The following is a 23,334-nucleotide window of genomic DNA, read 5'->3' on the forward strand; positions in this document are numbered from 1 at the left end:
ACACACACACACACACACACACACACACACACACACACACACACACATTCAGATATTACAAATTCTAAAGCAGCATCATTATTTTCGAGTCTCCGACAAGCCTCGGAAAAAATTTCATCTCTTTCGAAGATCGATTTTTCACCAACTATAACTCACTATAATGCTCAACGTACCATTAATGATGTAAGCGAACCATCGAATTTCGCTTTAGCTACCATCCTTCCGCTTTAGCCACCCTTCGGTTTCCGTCCGCGCGCACTCATTACCGTGCGCGATATTCGATCCGCGACTCCGTGCGACGAAAGTATCGTACAAGTAGCTCTAGCAGCGTGGACTATAGATTCTCATCATACATGCAGGTGCTCATTGTCGATTTGTCAATTATGAAAAAGGTCGCAAGGTCGAGTGGCGACGACGGGCAAGACACTTGGTACGCGCGCGACAGCGATCAGTCTGATATCCCGGCTGGTCCGTGGAGCAACGGATTCGCGCGGCTCTCTCGCTACTCATCGACCCTTCTAGCTTCTTCGACTTTTCCTCTTCGCTTAATTCCTCCGCCACTTTATCCACTTTTCCACTCGGCTTCTCCGTCAAAACTCTTCAAGACTCGAGTTTTTCTCCCGCGACGGGAAGATCGCGCCGCTGGATTCGCGTGCTTCGTCCTCTTTCTGAAGAAATCGCCGCTTCGAGATGGGCATCGTCTTCATCGCGAGGCTGGCCCTACGATCGTTCGGCGCCAAGTGGCGGCACTCGAAGAGAGGGATCTTTCGAAAGTACCGATACCAACGCGGTTTCTACTGAACAAGTTCTCGCGATCGGTCATCTCGCTTCTCGCGTCTCATCCTTTCTCTCTCTTTTCACGAGGGCTGGTCCCTCTCGCGTGTTCGTTCATTCGCTTTTCCCCCCATTGTACATCGCCGCGGTGTCCGCCGCTTGTTAAAGGCAACCCGGCTCGTTGAACCCGTGAGGTGAGGTGCGGCTATTCTCGCGGTCCGCTGAGAGACAGAAACTGGTTCGTTAGTCATCGCGTCGCGATGACTTTTTTTCTTTCGCCCCTCTTCGTCTCATCTCCCGATAGCGCTCATCCTTTTTCCTCTCTGCTCTGACCTTATTCTCCGTAGTGTCCCTACTTTCTCCCCTGATTACCGCGGAAGTTGGCGAGCAACCAACGCCTAAACACCGCGCCACTACTTCGCTTGCATTTTCATTTATTATCGCTTATCGACTGTCCGTTACCCATCACCGTCCATTATTTCCTCGTTCGTGCTCGGTTATTAATCCGAACGATAAGCCGGATAGAAACGGATAAAGTGAACACACTATTGTGTTGCGTAGGTAGACTTGGTGCGATCGCGCACGGTGTGTAATTCTCTACGTTGCAGAATACGTCGTTGTACGAATACTTAAGTTATTGATGACTCATCGCGCTGACATTCGTGCGACATTCGATAAAAAATTTTTTTACCGAGAATTACTTCGACATCTGCCGGACATAGTATCTGATAATCGTGCCGATTGAGCTCACGTCGATTGTCGACCAGCTGGCAATCGCCGTTGAAGCACCTCTCAAAGCGATAATTTTCGCGCGGAAAAGTCGCAGATATAATAACAGAAGCGCCACTGTGTTTCCACAAAAACGATGATGGAGTTTGAAACCCAAGCGTTGATCGAAATTTGCTTCTCTTCCGACAAGCTCTTAACCAGAGCGAGGTATGTAATGTTTTATTCGGTTAACATGGTAATAAGCTTTCGCGATAAAATAATTTACGCATATCTCAAATTAGAGCTACGTAAATCTGAAGGGAAGATAAATAAGTTGTTATGTCTGATAATATCATAGCGGAAAATCGCCAGAAATGTCAATTGCAGCATTAGCGTGTGATAAGAATCTCATATTGCGAGAATAATTTACAAAAGTTTGACCGGCAATTTGTTCCTGGAAATTGTTGATATCAAAGCTGATTTATTAAACCGATGATGAATAATCATTGTTTTATATCTTAACATTCATCGACTAGAATTACAAAATGAAATTAATATTGTGTGTTTTGTGTTTGATCGAAAGTGTCATTTATTGTCATATTTATGCGTCAAAAATGGTTGCGTCATGTGAATTGTTTCGATAAAGTATCAATTACCTTGATCATTTTATCGAATTGATACGCTGAGTATTTAATTAATATTTTTCTATCGCAACTAATAAATAAGAAATTTTTAAAATAAAATAGCAAAACAAATAATTCTTTGAAAAATTACACTTTCGTGTTGTGATATTTTTTACTAGCGCTGTCGATATATTCGCAAAATTTGGGATCAATTTTTCTTAGGATAGAAAATGTGTATAGAATATAAACTAAGGAATTAAGGATTTTCTATAAATTACAGAACAGGGGGAAATTTTTATAATTCTTAGCGAATATTAAGTATTTCATCTTTAACGCCTACAGATTAAGACGAATATAACAATTAATTTTCGCCATTAAAAAATAGAAAAACAATTTATAAATTTTGCATCACTTATTACGTGAATGTACTGAATTTTTTTCGGTAAATCGAGGCGAACATAAGACGCGAAGCATTCTTGTTGTATTTCTTTGATCTCAGATCTTAACGTCTTGTTCGCAGGTCTGCGGGGTCCATAGGCGCGCGCTCAGCACCCAGTACACCCTTGCAAGCAACTCCTGATGCAGCACAGGCCACGGGCCAACAATCGATCAGCGGATCCCAACTTACCGTGGCCGGCGCCAGCTATCCTCAGCCTCCGAAGAGCCCCAGTCACGCGGTTTTGAGATGGAACGACAGGTGAGTAAAATTCGTTGTTTGTGCCTTTAACACGACTCGAGTCGTGAGCCCGACGAAATTCCTCGCGAAGCGAAATAATGATACGTTACTGATATTTTCCTATTTTTATACACGTATAAAAATTTTTTTTATAAGCTATGTGATTTAGATTTTGATATTTAAAAAAAATATTAATTTTATTTAGTTCACTAAAAAGTGAGACATACGTTTCATAATACTTTACGCAAGAAACCGTCGTATTTCCGTCTTTGACTTATATTTTCGTCGCGATACGGAAGACGATGAGTAATTTTACACAGCGCGTGTATTTTTAATAACGTTATCAACGTCGAATCCATTTTCAGCTTTGCTTCCGCAAAGGTAGGGTAGATGATTCGCGCGCGAAATAGGGAAACACTATCGATTCACGAGAATTATCGATAAGCAAAGACGTTGATAACGTCGCACCTGTATACACATTGCTGAAGACAGAGTGGTGGGAGAAAGGTTGGGATTACTACGAAAAACAAGATGTTAGATACTTTCATGATAAGATGTTATAATTAACTCGTCTGTCGGGAAATATGTTTCTACGAGCCGTCACTTCGTAATTATCTCTATTGAGCCGCTATTGACTGCAGTTATTTATGGTGCACAAATATTATAACGGCATACTTGCGCATTACATTGGGATGAGATCAGACGGTTTTTTTTGTCGGTGAGATAAGTAAGGAAAATTTTGTAGAGCTAATTAGTGGATGTTTTAAGAACATGCGGAATTAATCAACACGGCTTTTCCGATCAAAGTGTAAATCATATAAAATTTTTGAATGTACGTAAAATATTGTACAAGTTATTTATTGTAGAATAAATAATTAAATTATCACAGAAAAAAATATAAAAAAACTGATAACCGCAAAAATGTAAATGCCACTCGAGAGGAAAAAAACGTGATGAAAAAACATTGTTGTTTTGCGTATATGAAAAATATTAAGTGCTTGTGTTGTTTTACGCATTAAGTAACATGACATTTGATGAATTGTTATCGATTTTAGCAGATTTTAGCGTAAGATCCGCTAAATTATATTTGCGGGGAATTGAAAACGCGCGGCTGAAGCTGATATAAGCCGGTATTTTCATCGCATGTTTAGCGCTAAATGCAGCATGTTTAACGCTAAATGCGGTCGAGTTAGACAGCACTTAAGCGTAGCGTTAAATCACGTCGAGAATAGAATTGTGTTTTGAAACAGTTCAATCGTACACGGGAATGTTTTGCGGCTATACTTACAATAGCTGCTCCATGCGTGCCGTCCACTAAACGGCTATTACGATACAAAAGCATGACGTCACAAGCATTATCTGTGCGATTGGGTTGTACTGATAAAAAAAAAAAAGAGTATTAGTATTCCTTTGCTAAATTCTGACAACTCTACGGTGCTTTTAAAAAAAAGTTAAAAATAGATTTATAGAAAAAAAAAAGAGAAATTTACAAGCATACCAGAAAGTGAAATAGGTAGATAAATAACTTAGGTTAAATTGTTAAGATAAACCTTCGAAATCCCCTGAATATTTATAGGAAAAGTAGGGAAAAGCCGGATAGACCAGTGAGTCGGTGAAAGAAAATTAAAGACGAGTCAGAGTCGAAACTCCGAAGTAGTATACTTTTCAGAAAGAGAGAAATCGTAAGTTTAATAGTTAGATTAGAAGAATAACGCGGGCTTGTAAAATTACATCGGCGAGAGGCTGCTGAGATTTAATTTATCCAGTTATATGAAAGTTTGCGGTTTAAAAGACAAAAACTTTAAATCGATTTATATGGAGGAACTGAAACTCCAAGATCATATTTTTATTTTATAATTATATGTAGTTCATAGTTTATATGATACACGATCGGAGTCACAAAAACCTTAACCCTTAATCCCGACGGTTCTTTTCGGCACCTTTAATCCCGACTCATGGGTCGCTTTGCGTCTTTGCGTTATTTGGATCAGTAAAAACGCTTTAAAAAATCTGAAAAAATTCATGGAGCTTCTTTCAACCTTCAACTTGAAGTCCCAATTATAATATTTCGATAAAAATTATTTTTTTATATAGTTTGTTATTAAGAAATGGAGGTACCTTACAGCACTTTGAAATTTCGCTTGGGTCGAAAACGACCCATGAGTCGGGATTAAGGGTTAAAAATATTGTTTTTTTACAAGATAAAAATACTCTTCCATGATGTCTATCTCTTAAAATTTGTTCATACTTGCAAGATTAATACTTCTTCACTGGAAGTGATTTGTTCGTGCAGTTTTTTCAATGTTTACGACGTCCGAGATTCCAAGACGTCTCATGACTCGTTTATTAAAATTATCTGCATATCGATTTTTTTCTGGAGATCTCTTGACGCTGGCAATGAAAAGAGATATTGCGAGATAAAAACGTGATGTTTACTTAGTTTTCTTTTATGCCGTTTGTTTTATGTCCTGATTAAATCCAGTTTCTCTATGAAGTTTACATTAATACAACTTCTTATCTGCATTTATGCCGTAAAAGTACTTATTTGTTTAAAAAAAAACGGAAATTATCAAAGGTCAGTTTTGACAGATGTCCGATAGAGATTGAAATCGTTTTGTATATAATGACATATGGATTGTATCGCAAAAGATAAATGTGGTACAAAGAGAATAAAATGCTAAACGCGCGTCACGGACGCCTTATCAGCGCGTGTAAGCGTATAAACACCGGAAGCATGAATTTTTTCGTTCAGTCTGGTTTCCGGCCGTAGAAACACCTCGATTACAGATGTTATCTCGAAATTGTGACTGCGGGCGAGTCGCGCCGGGAGATCCACGTCCGCGTCTTTATCAGTAACAAGTTTTTATAATACTTCTCTTGACTTATCTTGTGCTCTACATCTTTTCTTTTACGTTTATTAATATCGAGCATCCGCTGGTTATCACACCGACGTTACTTCTTCGGTTGCGGCGATCCTCTTAATCGACGCGATGGTTCAGCGGACGTTCCAGACTGTCTCCCACGTGTTATCATCATCGTCGCAGGCAGCGAATTGTTAAGCATCGGGGACGGTGCGACGTGTACCAGTTAAGCGTTGCGCTGTGCATCGAGCGGTCGTCGTCTTCGCGTGCGAAAATTGTCACAATCGGCGATATGAATTGGCGCGATCGATGATTTATTCGATTTTTACTCGGAATACCGCGTATTTTCTACTTAAAAAAAGACCGAAAAATTTTATTAACAAGAAATCCGATTATGAGAAGAGTAACGTGATATATTTAATTACTTATATCCTTTAGATGCTTTTAATTAACAGTATACTTTCTGCACTTGAATACTCAAGTTCACGAGAAGTACTTGAATTTATGAAGGTACGACATTTTTTATTTTTATTTAATTTTTTAATTTATATAAGCAATGGAAAATAAATTAAAAAATTAAATAAGAAATAAATAAAAATTGGAAGTATAAAATTTACGAAGTTTTCAGTCGATTTTTAACAGCAAAAAATACAGTACTTGAATTTCTTTCTCAAAACTCTCCACAGAAAGTGATTTTGATCGCGAAATAATCTTGTTTACTAGATTAAAAAAAGTAATCTTTTCACGGGTCGAAATTTCGCGTATGATAAATCATTTTACTCATTTTGCTTTGCAATTGTGCGTCGGTGCTTTCAAAGGTGAAGGCTCTCGTATTATTCTGCGATACGCGAGTTTTGTTCACCGTTCAGCACAGAAGTGCGACAGTGATTTGTTGAACCAGTGCGGACGCAAGTGTTCGCATGAGATTGCCTCGATTTTTGAAGCGCAAAATTCGAGGAGCAGCGAAAAATTCTACAATGGGGCAGACGCGAGTGGAGATGTGGGGCAACGATCTATGGAGTATCTCTATAATAGGGAAAAAAGGCAGGGCAAACAGCGTGCAGAGCAACACCAACAAGTTAGCCATCATTTTTTTTGCTCTCATCGCAACCGTTTAATAAAGGCACAAGCTTTTTGATATTTTATATTAAAGCGCAAATGGCGCGGGGATAAGATAAAGACCGGTTTTAACTTTTTAAGATCGAAAGGGAGATATGAAATACAGACGTGATATTATTGATAACAATTAATTTTTTCGATATCACTTCCTGCGAGCGAAAAATTGAAATTGAGATTTCTTTATTTATTATATGTATTAATTTTTAATTCAAAACGTTAATTATCTTACTTTTTAGGGGACGGATTAAATTAAAGGCGCAGTCCATCGCAGATCGATTTAAATCCGCGGTGTATCTCGAATCTCCAAAGTTCACCGTAATTAATTGCCATATTTAATTATCGCGAGATTCTTTTATCTCGAGGCATTCTGCGACTCTTATACGAATGCGACGATGAAGAGTGTTATATAACGCGTTAAAATGATGCAAGGAAGGAATGCTCGGACTGTTTTGACAATGAGAGGAGATAATCGGTCCTTCGGTGCTAAAAGATCAGTGACCTTTAAATGCATGATACCCTTTTCCGTCTCTTCAAGCTCTCGTCCGGATGCTGTGTAGATATTAACTTTTACCGTAGTGCGCATATAGAACCCGAGCAGAATACTCTCGTCACAATCTCTCGTCACCTGATAATAAATAAATCTCCGAGGGAGTAACGTGTTCTAAATGTGATGACGTAAAGTGAAATGTGAGGTGTCAGCGAAGGGGGGAAATATTCTAACTTACGTCTTAGAGTCGCCGCTTGATTTTTCTTCGCTGAGCAAATTGATTTAACGAACTACATTTTATAAACACGTGTGTAGGGGAAGAAATATCGTTAGATTATCATTACTGTTGCAGTCATTAATTACAAATATTGTTGCAGGATTTTTAATTTTATTTTGCACAGTGTATTGTTCAGTTACTAATGCAATTTTTATCTCAATGATTATTCGATATTTTGGAAAGTGCTTTATTTTTGTAAATTTTAACCATTCAAATGGTCGATGACGAACTTTCTCGATGCTATAAATATGCCTAACTGTATTTATTCTCGCGCAATTTAATATCTGTAGGTGGAAATTTTATATTGTTCCTTTCTTTTTCCAGTCAACTTTCGAAGCCGCTCAGTAGGAGTACACCATCAATGGCAGCTGGCGGCGCGCAGACTCCAGCAAAGGTTAGCAGATCCTCGTCGAGGTCGTCGCCGACGTCCACTAGTAGTGCGAGGCAGAAGAAGTTCCACAGGCATTTTACTCAGGTAAAAATAAACATTTTTCTCACCTTACGATACGACACATATAAAGCCAGCCGTAATTTTTATATTATAAAATACGTATAAAACATTATCTCCCTTCGTTACTTTGAAAAGTTTATTAGAGTTGATTGCAGAAATATACATGATCGACGTAACTCTTTTGAAGCTTGTATTTATCACTTTTTATAAGAAAATGTCGGAAGAGAAAATAAATATAACTTTGTAAATGCTGCCATTCTCAGCAGTCACGTAACCCGTTTAACTCGGTTTCATTGTCGTATCATTATTTACCTCATTTCCATCCGGTGGTTAATGTTTCTGAGGATGTAACGCGCGTACGTCAATGCACGCCTCGTCTACGCGCGATGTAAAAATACCTCCCCTCTCATCTGTGAACTTCACAGAAGCAAGAGACCCAGATGCGGCGCAAATAATGTCATTAATTATTGAGATATTGATCGAGCCATTAATTATCAGGATTTGCGGTTTTGCGAACGTCTTAATCGCACTCGATTTTGTGTATGATGTTGCGTCACATAAAGTTGCGTAGAATGATGAGTACACGCGTGGCGCAAATGATACACCCCCCTCTCGTTGTTTGACAAACAAGGTATCGCGTATCAATTTGAAACTGAGAGCAGCCCGCCTACGAAGCGAAAATGTCGTCACTCAAATCAAACTCGTCGGCTGTTAAAGCAAAGGGTTTAGAATACAAAGTGTTCAACTGTAAAGTTGAACTATCTCGAGCATTACGAATGGAGTTCTTAAAGAGTTTAAACTCTCTCTCTCTAAAACTTTCCGATTTAATTATTTAAATTTCGTCTTCTCAACAAACAAGTCGCTAAAACGCGAATTGAAAAGTTAAATGTAGTTTTATTTGCGTATTTTTAAGGAGATTTTATCTCCTTAAAGGAGTTTTTTTTAGAGAAAGCTATTTTTAAGGAGTTTTTATTGTCTTAGAAATGTTATCTATTTTAACATAATTTGCAGTATATTAAATTTTGTAATTCTTACCTTTGCCGCAACTTTTCTCAATAATACATATTTTAAGACTTGGGTTTTTGTAATTTTTTCAGGCGCAATTCTTTACATGTTAACAATATTATATATATAAAATCTTCTTTACGATAAAATAAATCAATCTTATCTAATATACTCGAATCTTAATTAATCTAACAGTAAGGTTATCGCGAAGAAATTAATGTATATGAAATTAGGCGTTATATTTGGAAAGGTGTTTTACGAAAATCGATAAAAATAACAGATTACACGTTAAAAATCAAATATATCTCTCCGTGTCGGCGAAAGGGCAGTCTCGACCTAATTTTTAGTCCTCAAAATTTCAGGTTGCGGAGGACGAGCGTGTGCTCAATTATTACAGCTGCGCGCTAGTGGGCGACATCCTGCTGCAGGGTCACCTGTACATCACGCCCAACTACTTCGCCTTCTACAGCAATGTGTTTGGCTACGTGACGAAGCTGCTGATACCGACGGTGTCGGTGCTGAAGATCAGCAAAGAAAAGACGGCGCGCATCATACCGAACGCGGTAGCCGTAGCGACGGAGGAGGAGCGCCATGTCTTCTGCTCGTTGCTGTCGCGCGACTCGACCTACAAGCTGATGAAGCAGGTCTGGGATGCGGCGATGGAGCCGCGCCCAGTGGCGGACGTTCTGCCGGAGCTTGTCAGCGAAACAAAGCTCTTACCGCCGGACACGCTGCTGGTCGACGACTCCGAGGTGAACGCCGAGGAGGACGAGTCGAGTATGTCCGAGAGTGGTACCGATCTCACGGCTACCTCACGGCAGCCAGCTGTCTGCACCGAAACGGATGGCGCGCCAGTGGCTCTAAGCAGGCCGAGTTTGTCATCCAACAGGTCTGTTTTTAATTTTGTTCATTAGTGAATGATTAATTCATTTTAGCTTGTAGTCTTACAAAATACGACGCGTTAACGTTGTGCCCGAAATCGATGCTCATTCCGTATTCTTCTTTTCAGAATGGAGACAGCAGTATTAGCGAAGATACTGACACCGAGCAAAACCAGCAGGCTGAAATCTGTATTTACCAACGGATTGAAGCCTGGCACGGTGATAACGATACTGGTGGCTCTCTTGGCAGCTCTTTACGTGTCGGCGGCTCTAATGATGATGCGCATCGACAGGTTGCACACCGCTTATCTCAATCATCCCCTCGTCTCGCCAGAACGCTTCACGCAGGATCGACTGTTGCATTATCTTAACACGAATTTGGATCAAATTGTGAAGGTGAGATGTTTTTATGTTTGTTCGTGATGTACGGATCGACGACCGCATTTAAAACTCTTCTGATCGTGAAATACAAGTGCGTATAGCAATTCGAATGTAGCTTCAGTAAATAATGTTGATTTAAATAATTAAGATTTTTATCGCTTTGAAAAACAATTTGATCGGCAAACTGACGAGGAGATCGCAACTAGATTTGTGCATTAATAAATTAATATTTGACTTTTAAGTTACACGATAAAGTCATCAGTTCTGAGTCACTCAAATTGTACAAGCCATTTAAGTCATTTTTATTATTTGCATTATATGTTCGCATTTTATTTCGTCGCGGCGCTTGAGAATCGAGAATCTAAAAGATAATCGAAGAGAACTGGGTGTGGTTGCGATGACGGAATCTAATCAATCTAATCTAATGTGCTGACGTACACTTCATATCGGATCATATTCGTAGGTACGGCAGAGCCTGCAGACGCTATCGCAGCAATTCGTGACGATGAGCCAAGGCGGTAGCGAGACGGGTCCGGCTGGCGGCGTGGTGGAACCGGAAGACGCGCCGAGTTAGCCCCGGACGCCGCGACACAATACAATTCAGCCAAAAAATAGCACGACGCCCCGTCGCCTCGCCGGCGTGCGCAGCGTCGCTTCGTGAACGACGACGCTAACGTTGTCCTCTCATTGTCTTCGTCATTGTCGCGCTAACTTTATCGGCGACCGCGAGGGCGATCCTTCGCGAAATCACCGCGCGATCGTCCTCTCAAATATACGCGTTATTATCGTTCTAGCAACTACGCTTCCGACAGGGAGTTTAGAGACACAAGGGTTGCGTAAAACAAGAAAAACTTCGGATGCGAGAAACCCCGAGGGCGAAACCTTTTGAGCGAACCTCAAGCGCTCGCGCGAACAAGCGAGCTAGATCGAGCGCTTGCAGATTGTAGGCTGCTTCGACGGACACACACGCGTGACACATGTATATGTATACTCATACATAAATATATCCCAGAACACAGACGTAGCGACGAGGGTGGGTACGCGGCGAGCGAAGGGGTTTCCTCTCTTTTCTTTCCTTTTTTCCTTTTCTTTTTTTTTTGAACTAGTCACGTGTGTACCTAAGCCCCGGGGTATAACAAAAGAAGCAAAATGAACAAAATGGTATATATGTATATAGACATATTATATATATATATATATAAAATTATATACACACACATATGAAGTATATCTCTATACATACAGATATAGATTAATAATGCGATATTTCGCGATTACTTGTTCGTTAATTATGTATTTCGAGCTAGTCGGGCACTACTCTATTTCACCGCTGCTATATATTAAAAGATCGACACTATTATATATATAGCATCATAATTGGGTAATCTTATCTCGATATACAGCGCGTGACGCGCGCGCCGGACGACGATATTTTGCCGAAGACGGCGGGTATCGGCCGAGATATAATAGAGGAGTTCGCTTTCCTTATCCGCCACATTAGCTCTTTCAGTACCTGCCTTAAACCTGCATTTAATAATGGTAAAAGTTTAAGCTGTTCTTATCCAATTCTTCCGCCACGTCCATTTTAGAACCTCGGTAAAAAGTATTCGCGGCTTCAGTTTCCTTTCTTTTGCTATCGCTCGGCGATGTTACGAAAATGGAAATTGGAAACAGTACGTGGCGCTCTGTGTCAAGCAACAAAATTATGAATGTTATTATTGAAGACATTGCCGAAAAATGCGAATTTTTTAAAGTTGGAAAGTGGACGGCCAGATTCTTAATGAGCAAGCGTACATCCTAGGTTCCTCTCTCTTATCACTGAATGAGTCAGTTTTTGAAAACTTTTCCCGTTAATGATGCTTACCTCATAGTTATCCACTGATAATTTTAATGTAACTTGATGTTTGTGTAACGTCGTTTAAGTGATTCTCGATGTCTTTCCAGATCATAACGTAAACTAAACTGCAATAAGTGACAAATAGAGGTTGACAAATAGAGAGGTTTTTGACGAATTTAAGTGAGAGGGGAAAAGTGAACGAAGACTCTTGCCTAAATATTAGCATTTGCATATTTGTATCCCGCCGTGTGCGAGAAAGAATACTTAATTAACGACTGTTAGCGCTAGGCGACACTGATGAAGCTGGCTGTAAAAAAAAGAACTGAATTAATAACGACGAAGATGCTAATGTGTGTGTCCTTATACTTAACTCGGTACTGAAAGGGTTAAATTGCGCAACTCAGATGGTCCTGGAGATACAAGAGTATTCGCGTTCTCCTGTGCGCGACTGTTCCTATTACATACTTTCGATTATTTCTTAAAGTAACGACGGCATATATCTCTAAACTCGAGGCGAACACACGAATCGTCTGTGTCGAAAAGTTCTATTTCGTCAATAGATTCGTCAGATTTTAAGAATTTAAAAAGAAAATCGTTTTGTTTTCATATCTTAATTTATTTATTTATGCTTAATTGAATGTTAATAACTTAATTAACATAAAACATTGAAATTATTTTTAATGTTTATAATATGTATTGTGAAACGATCTACTGCAAAGCAATTACTATGTATAATTAAAATTTTTTAATTATTTAAAATAATTTTACTAAAAAAGTTGGAGAAAAGTAAGTAATCATTTTAGATTATTGCTAAGTTGAACAACTTATTTTATGAATTTTATTAAGAAAAAATTATATTTATTGTTTACGTGCGAGTAAACGAATTTTGAATTGAAAAATTTTAAGTATAAATGAATTAAATCCGCTTGCGCCTCTAGCCGCATTTTCGACATAAACGGCTCGCGTGCGAAAGTGCTCGCGAAATATTTTATTTGTCCGAACAAATTCCGGAATCGTTGCACTTTCTGAAAGGAACGAGGAATGTTCAAAAACAAAATATGAAGAGGTGTTATTATATTTGCGGTTATAATATGGGAGACGAGAGGGTGGAGGTTGACTGTGATAATAGGATCGTGAATGCGTGCTCGCAGAGGCACGATCGCGCTTAACTTTCTTTCGTGTGGATCTCGAAGAAAATGGAAAAATACGATTTGCGCAATATATGGCGATGCGACAATAGGATTGCCGACAATTTTACGTGCTCGAAATAGAAAGAAGCAATCTATGAGCGCGATCGTTCTTTCTTCGAGCTTAATATGGGATCTAAGAGAAGTGCTGTTACATTAATTATCTATATTTATAAAAATGTAAAAAGAAAAAGAAAATTCTCTTAAGCGTTGTTTTCTACGTTGGTATATTGTTTAATTAATTATAGTAATGGGATATGCAAACGGTATTGCTGTACTATTTTAAGTTTCGACATTTTATTGGACATTACCATTATTGTTACACTTGTGTTATCGTTTGATTATCGTCGGACACATTATCATACTCGCGCGAGACAGAATGACACGATCGAGTTGAGGACTTGTTTATTTTCCTTCGATTTTTCGTACGGAAAATCGTGAAGACGATGAAACGGGGCAAACAGTAAGTTTCTTTCGCGTGTCTGGATTCGAAATGCATCATTCAGTTTTACGCATGACGATATTTCATTAATGCAAACATTTCACAACGTACGTGAACAGTTTGTCGGCCAGCAATTTGGCCGAAAGACGTATAGTCGATACGATGTCATTATCAGAATGACTCATCAAGTGGCGGAAGTGTTCCGATATACGCGCCGGCAGGCGCGAGCACGCGCGCGAGAAAGCGAAGCTTGTGGATCGCTTTGCCGAAATTACTACAAACGAGATTTCGCAAAACCGATCTGTCATATGTCGTCACATGATGAATCTTCGAAATTTTTTTGTAAATCTTTCGATCCATATCGCGTGCTTGGACGATGTGCGAAGAGATCAATGTTGCGATATATCTTATCGTCCGGATGACAGGATAACTTATAAGTCGATTCCGATATCCAGAAAATTAGCAAGAATCTGTAAATTATTTGTCTGCGAGAAAGGAAAGAATTTTGAAAGGTTGATCGAGATCTCTCAATCTTCGAAGTCGAAGATTAGGAAGATTAGGAAGTTTTAGAAAAGAAATTTCTGTTGGCCATTTGTAATTTATCCAATTTTTGCAGAGTTTATACAATATTGTTAAAATGAGATTGCTTCTGCAGGGATATAAAAATATAATGTGTACATTATTTACAACTTTGCGCTGATATAAAAGATTGTCTAACAATCGAATAAATATCGATTCTGAAAATTGTTAAAATATGAGTTTTAGCAAATTTGAAGAATTTTTGAAGCGCAAATATCTTGCAAAATATTTGACGTTCGATCAAAGAAAAAAAAAGATAAGAGTTTGTAATCTTTTTTTTTATTTGATTTATCTTTAGGAAAAATCATGCTGGAGCAATCTCATGCCGGAAAACCAGCGGCGATCGGCTTTGAGGGAAATTCGGAAAGGACATCGAAACGTTTGCGAGGATCGTAGCCAATAAACGCGGCAGCCAAGTCCTGTGCCAAATTTGGTAGAAATTGGATAAAAAAAAAAAAATTCCTTAACGAAGAGACACGCTTGTTCCTGTCGATTATCGTGCGCTCGTACAGCTTTTCCGTCACATTAGGGAATCGATGTAAAAAAAAAAAAAAAAAAAAACCCCCGCTATTTAGAGAAAAATTATCGTGTTATGTTGAGAGCCGTTTCCGAACGGAACAGAATAAATCGCAAATCAATGATCGACACTGTATTATGATTCGGCGGCGAGAAGGGCATTTTTTTCCACGCGAACGACACAATCCGTAGGGGCCGCGGCGAAGCGTGAGAGATGATGATTGAGAGAGGAATGCAAAACATACAAGACGATGAATCCCCGATCCGGAAATTACCCGAAGCGGATGTTGCGTTAGTTAATTGTAATACATAGTCAATAGTACCTATTCCTCGTTCTTGTTTACGTACGACTGCTACTTGCCTTACCATAATGTTTTTAGACGTTTTAGATGGGTGCTCATCATACATACGGTCCGTTTATTTAAAGATTACGCGAGTGTTATATGCGCGGCAGGATTAATTTCGAACGAGCGCTTCGTGTATCGAGCGCAGTTAAAGGTCTCACTCGGTGTACGTGTTTCCTTTGATGGAGAAATGATGAATTTTTGTAATTTAATAAGATTATTTAATTATTCCTCTTTTGTATTTAAAAATTACGCGACGAGAAGCTTGATTTTTCGTACATATAAACTCTTCTCATGACAATTTTTTATATCAATCTTTTTTTAGATTTTTTTAATAAAAATTTATGTACTACGATAAACATCAGGTATAATTTTTTTTATGTTTATATTTATTTCTGCGCATGTATATTTTGCGTTGATGTGTATTTTATTTTTAAACAGAAAATGCAAGATAAAATGCAAAGTGTGATTTCTTTTAATTCTCCAAATGCTAATGGCAAAATGATTATATTGAAAATAATTGAAAGACCTTTAACGCGATAATCGAAGTGCATAGTTGGAAGGAATATTTGATGTGCGGCCGCAGAGAGAAAGAGAGAATGAAAGAGAGAAAGAGATTCGTGCTCGCAATTATCGGATCTCGCAGTTGTTGCGCGCACGCGAAGAATCGCGTGGCGAGAGGGAATTAAAAAAAAAAAAACTACAGACCAATAATTTACTACGTAATTTGTGTAGTTCGATACACAGAACGCAAATAAATTTGTGAAAACATCAAGCAGCGTGTTAGCAAGCTCACCCCATCTCCGGTTTCCTTCTACGCAGGCATTTCGCATTGCAAGCTGGTAATCGGCGAATTGACCGCAATGTCCACTGCTTGCGAGAGCCTGTGGTTTATCAAGTTAATTCTTACCGCATAGGTCGATAAGATATGACCTTCCAATTAGGAATATCGTTGGCAGATAATATTGAAGTATAATTTTTTTTGCGCATTAAGATATTATATTTTATATTTTACTTAATATTTTATTTGAGAGTTCAGAGAATTGATAAATACAAAGTCAAAAAATGGTCTCAAGAATAGAAGTTATTAAATTATTAATTAAATAACAATTAATTTTAGTTTTTATATTACTTTAAATTCGATATCTAGGATTTCGTAGTTTTTTCTAATTTAGCGAACATTAAAGCAGAACAGATAGAATTTGAGTTAACACATATTTAAAAATAATTAATATTAATTTTAATGTGCTTTTTACAATCGTCGAAATTATGAAAATATATTTTGATAAGAAGAAATGTGAAATTTTCAACATTACTTGACAAGTTTTAATTGACAAAAGTTTAGAAATAGAATAATAGACTTTTCTTTTCCTTTCAGAGTTGTGTGTGATTTGACTCATATGAATTCATTTAATCAGAAGCTATACGCGATTACTGTGTAGTGGGGATTCTGCTGTTGCTCTCTGCAGGAAGCTGAGATCTCATATATAAAAGGCAGAACGCACTTGTGAACGTCAGTGTGTTTGCGGTGTAAGTTGGCTGTAAATCGATTGTCGTGATCGAAGATACTTTTTCTATTACACAAGGTTAGTTCGATTATTATTTTCATATTTATATATTAAATACTACGGGATTCTTAACAAAATTACAGCGTGATAATCTTTTTTAACGATAAACTTAAAGTACGAGGGAAAGTAAAGAAGTGAAGGGATTTTTGTAAAGGATTTGATTTCTTAAATGTCCTGTACTTTTTTACTTGCTACCGTAAATATAAAATTAATTAATAATATTATTAATTTCATTATGTTAATTATAGTAAACTTTTTTATTCGTGTCATAAAACACTTGTAAAACCGGTTATATTGAATTTTATTGGCAGGCAGTTTTAAAATTACATTTTCCGTATCGAAGTTAATTTATACAAATTATGTCATGGATTGATAAAATTCTTAGTAAAAGCAAATTGTTGGCAATGTTGATAGATAGTTTATATATTTATATATTTTTGATTTCACTAGGAAAAATATCAAATTTATTATAACAATATTCTGAATTATATTTCCATTGTTAAAACTGATACAATTTGCTGAAATCTCATTTAATTGCTTATTAAGAAACGTACAATAACATTTATGACATTTGTAATATAAAATTAGACGTTTAAAAAAAAGCGAGAGTTGCTGATTACAGTATCACAGTATAGATAACTCGCTTTCAAAACAGTCTGGAAGAAGCATGAGATGTTTCTTTCGTAACACTATTTATTCGAATGAGAATTATGTCATTTCGGAATACCAGTTTCATTTCTACAATCGAAATAACAATTTGCGAAAGGACACCTCGCAATAATTCGTCAGACGTTCGGAAATACGTGAGTGGTGACACACAGAGATCATCGCCGCAGGTGGAATTCCCGCATTTCACCTGCGCGAGGATCAAGATGAATCAGCGATCGAGGTCGTTCGTCGTGATTGATGTTCGCCAAACGTTCGGCCCTTTATGGCATGCAACAGCATGGATTACGCGCTCGGAATTTTTTCTCGGACTTTTGCGTAATGCCTTTTGGTGAATCAAAGACGGATACTGACCACTCATGCGACCTCAGAACGCATCCTGGTGCGCAGCCCCGCAGCAGCAATGCCGGGAAACGAAACTGGCACAATTGCGAGCGGTGCAACCGAGTCATACTTCGCTTCCGTAAAAAGCTCGTGATTGCTGCATGAATTTCAGGAGAATATATTTTTCAGCATTTTCCATTTTTCATATAAATATATTGCAAATGAAGTTAATCGCAACGATCAGTTCAGAAAATATTTATGCCGCAGCAAATTGCAGCAATGTCGCAATTTTTCAAATTTCAAAAAAAACACTTTTATAATTCAGCGTCAAGTAAGGCAATTTCTAATCCACCCCGCCGGTCTTTGCAGATGTCGTTCGAGGAGCCGCTTGAGGTGATGGCGGTGCACATGTACGAGAAGGAGAATGCAGAAGCCCATCGTACCTTCAACTACGAGATGGTCCACCAGGATCCAGCGACTCCCGTTCTCCGACGTGGACAGGCGTTCAATTTAGCCCTGAGATTCAACCGCGAGTACGTGGACGAAACTGACATCGTTCGGCTGCTCTTCAGCTTCGGCCCGAACCCCAACGTGCTGCGAGGTACCAGAGGTGTGAGCACGATCTCCAACAGGGAGGCTTATCTGACCGATCTGGAGGCTTGGGGCGTTCGAATGATCGCCAATGACGGGGTGGATCTCTCCGTCGAGGTGAGAAGTCCGATCGACAGCCCCGTCGGAGTGTGGCAGTTGAACGTGGAGACTAATACTCTGGGCAGAAGAAAGATGCCGTACAGTTACAGCTACGACAAAGATATCTATCTTCTCTTCAATCCCTGGATGAAAGGTACACGAAAATACAAATGAATTGTGTGGAATGTCTTGTGTAAAACGGATTGTGAAGTGTTTTATCAATCATCTCCAACAGCGTCTGATTAACTTCAATAATAAATTTGATGTGAATAGAAAAAAGAAGATTCGTATTTGAATACGAAATTAATGGAATATAAAACATAAGTGTAATAATCAATGTAACAATTGCAGCATAAATTATAATATAAATATTTGTAGAATTATTTTCAGAACTTTAGTTCCGAAAATGTTTCGCGCTCGCTTTACTTCAAACTCAGATGTATCTCCATAAATACTTTCACTTTGCAATTGTTCCTATTTTTAATTATCTGCAATGTTAGAAAAATTTGATCAATTTTAAATGCGACAGAGGATTTGGTGTACATGGAGGACGACCAACTGCTCGACGAATACATTCTAAATGACGTCGGGAAGATATGGGTGGGCCCATGGGGTAGTTCCCGCGGCAGGGAATGGATCTTCGGACAGTTCGACGCGTGTGTGCTACCGGCTTGCCAATTGTTGCTCGAGAGATCCGGCATCAAGGCGATTTCCCGGGGCGACCCGGTCAAAATGACTCGAGCAATCTCGAGAATCGTAAGATCTCCACTTTACTATTCGTTTGATCTTATTCCCAATGGCAATTATACAGTCGAGTCTAATTTTAATTAAAATTACAATTACGAATAGCGTTTTTTAATTAAAATTACTTTCAAATCAAAATTGATACAATCTTTTCTCGTACGTCGCTAATATTATTATTAATATTTCTTTGCATCATTTTCAGGTAAATTCCAACGACGACAAGGGCGTGATAATCGGCCGCTGGGACGGCGAATACGACGACGGCACCGCGCCGGCCACCTGGACCGGAAGCGTGCCCATTCTGGAACAATTTTGGGAGACCGGCAACGAGGTCAAGTACGGTCAATGCTGGGTGTTCGCGGGTGTCGTCACCACGGTGTGCCGCGCCCTGGGGATTCCCTCGAGAGTCGTGTCCAACCTGGTGTCGGCCCACGACGCCAACGCCTCGCTGTCCGTCGATCGTTATTACGATCTCAATAACGAGGAGCTCGAATACGATCCGAATAATCCGATAGGCGAGGACTCCATCTGGAATTATCACGTGTGGAACGACGTGTGGATGGCGAGGCCGGATCTTCCGAAGGGCTACGGAGGCTGGCAGGCCATCGACGCCACCCCTCAGGAGCAGTCCGACAGCTTTTATCAGTGCGGACCGGCGTCGGTGGAAGCTATCAAGCAGGGCGCCGTCGGCTACAACTACGACGTGACCTTCATGGTCGCCTCCGTGAACGCGGATCTGATGCGGTGGAAGGAGGATCCCGAGAGCGAGCTGGGATACTCGAAGATCGATTGCAACAAGTATCAGTAAGTAGCAGCGGTGTTTTTATGAATATTAAGAAAAAAAATGCCTTCGTAAGGGGAGAAATTCTGAATATATAATTTTATAGCGTGAAATAAGCGATAAAAAATATGAACTAAAGTTACCAAATCTAGCCGGAAAATGAACGCGATGAAACTCTAATTAATCGAATTGGAAAATGAATGTCAAGTCTCTGTTTCGAAGAACACCTTCTCACGCGATATTTCTTTTGCGATGATTTCATTCCCTGATAATGCACTCACGCCGATCATCCGGCACGGACGAATTCGTCGCGGACGGAAATAACTATGACAGTCCGACGCGTGAAATAAAAAGTGTCAGACGAGGGGCGATGACGGATGTATTAATGACGAAAACGGAAGCGCGAGTCGCGCTGTTTGCTTTGCGATCCTGTAATTCGCAATCACGTCGCGTCCTTCGGCGCGTCATACAGTGCGAACTGTTGTGTACGCACGATTTGCATAATTTCCACGACGCTGGAGTATTTCTGCACCGGCGAATGTATAGACAATGCGAAGCGCGAGCGTAAATGACAGTCTGGTTCGAGTTTCAGTAATAAACATCGTGTATTATCTATCTAAAGATCGCGAATGACGTTATTGTTTCTCGCGCATATCTCATAGGTGTTTTCAGTAATAAAAACGTTCCTAGCTATAGTATTAATTAATAATCTATATTATGTATCAGCGATTCTTTCATCGATCATTATTTCTCGTCTTATATAAAACAATTTTAAAATAGACAACAAGAAAAAGTTGTTTAAAAAACCGCATTGCATCTTATGCACGCTGAATGAATTATCTTTGCAGCGTCGGTCGAATGATTCTAACGAAGGCGCCGTGGATCTTCGATCCTAATGGAGACAAGGATAGAGAGGACATAACATCGATTTATAAGGCCAAAGAAGGTAAATGACGATCCGTTGTTGCATGTTTTATCTTGTTTGCGGATTATATTTTGCATTAATTTCGATATCGATAATTGGAGCTTTTAGAAATTTCACGCAGGATTTGGATCGTATTTACATGACTTAGCACTAACTTTGACCTGCTTTTAGGCACTGAGGTCGAAAGATTGACCCTGTACAGAGCGGTGCGCAGCACCGAGATGGCGAAGAGATTTTACTCGCTGCCGTCACCGGGTAAAGAGGATGTGGACTTCGATCTCGTCGAATTGGAGCGCGTCAACATCGGCGAACCGTTCGCCGTAACCGTGAACATCGAAAATAAATCCGACGAAACGCGCACCATTCAAGCAATCCTGTCCGCTGGCAGTGTTTACTACACCGGAGTCAAGGCGAATTTGGTAAAGAGGGCATCCGGCGATTTTACGCTTCAACCGAACGCTGGTGAGAAGAAAATTTATTTTGTTATACTATTTAAATGCAAAAAAGTCGATTAATACCGTGAGAAAAGATTGCGCAAACGTTGGAAGTAGAGAAGAAGAGTTGCAAATTGATCAAGTAGATGAATAAGAATTTATTTCTTAATTTAGCGTGTTTGCCTTTTCAACAGTTAATAGTCATGTAATGTCGATAAGATTGAATAGACTTTTAATTTGAGGAGATAAATAAGTATGAATGTGTCTAATGCTAAAAATGAACAAAATTGATAAATATGGAATGTAAAATAAGTTAGCGGCGCTTAGTTACGCAACAGAATTGCATATAAAACGCTGTTTCAACATTGATTAATCATCATTGATTAATAATTGGCTCGGCAACATTTATTACTGTAATTTCTACGAGAAAATAACGAGAAAATTCCTCGAGTAATCAGAGAATGAGGAAAAAATTATATAGTTTTTACTGCGTTGTTATTTAGTTTCTTATTTTTTGTAATTGCAATGTGCAATTAATATCTCAAACTGTAATTTTTGTTTTAATTGATTACAGTCGAACAATTACGGCTTACGGTGACTGTGAACGATTACTTGGACAAACTGGTGGAGTATTGCATCATGAAGCTATACTGCATCGCTACGGTCAAGGAAACCCGGCAGACCTGGGCAGATGAGGACGACTTTCAGGTTTTGAAGCCAAATATCGATGTCAAGGTAATCGTTTAAAAATATTTACGATCCTTAAGCTGTATTTTTTAAATATCTCTGAATCTGGCACAAATTAATTAAGTTCACGCACAAGTGGCACATTATTCTTTTCGCAATTAGCACGCTTATCTCTTTTGCAAACGTGTATGATAAATATTGTTTATAGATTTCACAGATACGAAGATTCTAAAAATTTTTCGTTTTTGCATCAATTTTGGTATTGCAGATCGAAGATGAGCCGATGGTCGGAAAACCATCGACCATTACACTGAGTTTCAAGAATCCTTTGAAGAGAACCCTGACCAATTGTCAGTTCAATTACGCCGGACCTGGTCTCTCCAGGAACAAGACTCTGGCCTTTAGAGACGTCGGACCTGAGGAAGATGTTTATGTGGAGCATCAGCTTGTACCGCAGAAGGCTGGAGAGCAAAAGATAATCGCCACTTTTACGTCGAAGCAGCTGGTCGACATCACCGGTTGCGCAACCGTCGACGTCCTTGATGCAGAGTGAACGGCTGCAGAACCGATTCGATTTCATTTCGATCTTAATTTAAGTCTCATATCAAGGTGCATCATTTTCTACTGAATTGTCGCGAATTGTCATGTATATCTAAATAACGTAGACGTTATTTAGATATACATGACATAAATCATTCCTAGCAATGATTCTTGCAAATCTCGGTAATTTGCAGATTAATTCTGAGTATTATTTGTAATATTAATATACTGATAATATGAAAGATGAGAACCGCATGTGATGACGAAAAGAAAATATAGTTTTAGGTGCGAAGAATATATCGTCGAAGTATAGCACACATCGATACATACACGTTTGAAATAATATGAAATAAATAATTCAACATTTTTTTAAGTATATATTAAGATTTTTTTTATTATATAATTACATTACGTTTATTATTATAAGTTTTAAGAATGTATTTTTTAGAATATTTTTAGTTTACAAAAATTTACATTCATATTTTTAATACTTTTTCTCTATATTCTCTATCTTTTATCATCTATCTATCATATATTGACATTTTTTTTATTATATAAATTAAAAAATATATCTTTTATAGAATGTTTTCAGTTTGTAGAAAAAAAATTGTTCCATTATATTTTGAATATCTTTCTAATGAATATTATTTTTATTATATAAATTTTAGGAAAGTATTTCTTACAAAACTTTCCTAAATTTACAAAGAAAACATTTATATTATAACATCTACGTTTTGTTTTATGTATATTCTAATATATTCCTTATGTATTTTATATCTTATTTTATTTATTAAGTTTATTTTATTTATTTACTGTATATCTATTGT

At 38.4% G+C, this 23,334-nt stretch overlaps 2 protein-coding genes across 3 annotated transcripts in view; both read left to right on the forward strand.

The window, feature by feature from the left end:
* LOC105670614 (uncharacterized) overlaps positions 1-15,923 on the forward strand; it is a 59,906-nt gene extending 43,983 nt beyond the window's left edge. The window contains exons 4-8 of one of the 2 annotated variants that reach the window (XM_067356667.1): positions 2,626-2,802; positions 7,850-8,000; positions 9,344-9,870; positions 9,991-10,258; positions 10,707-15,923. In XM_067356667.1, the coding sequence (XP_067212768.1) occupies positions 2,626-2,802; positions 7,850-8,000; positions 9,344-9,870; positions 9,991-10,258; positions 10,707-10,817 (1,234 nt within the window). In that variant the 3' untranslated portion in view covers positions 10,818-15,923. Of the gene's footprint in view, positions 1-2,625; positions 2,803-7,849; positions 8,001-9,328; positions 9,871-9,990; positions 10,259-10,706 lie in introns of both variants that reach the window. The other variant, XM_012364229.2, reaches the window with a different exon arrangement.
* A 604-nt stretch (positions 15,924-16,527) lies between these two features.
* Positions 16,528-22,885, forward strand: LOC105670674 (hemocyte protein-glutamine gamma-glutamyltransferase). Its single transcript, XM_012364322.2, has 8 exons — positions 16,528-16,734; positions 18,076-18,550; positions 18,926-19,152; positions 19,343-19,944; positions 20,770-20,867; positions 21,018-21,308; positions 21,855-22,015; positions 22,236-22,885. The coding sequence occupies exons 2-8, from the start codon at positions 18,076-18,078 to the stop codon at positions 22,518-22,520; spliced, it is 2,139 nt and encodes a 712-aa protein (XP_012219745.1). The 5' UTR covers positions 16,528-16,734; the 3' UTR covers positions 22,521-22,885.
* Positions 22,886-23,334: the final 449 nt, after the last annotated feature.

This window comes from Linepithema humile, chromosome 6, assembly GCF_040581485.1.
Source record: "Linepithema humile isolate Giens D197 chromosome 6, Lhum_UNIL_v1.0, whole genome shotgun sequence".
NCBI lineage: Eukaryota > Metazoa > Arthropoda > Insecta > Hymenoptera > Formicidae > Linepithema > Linepithema humile.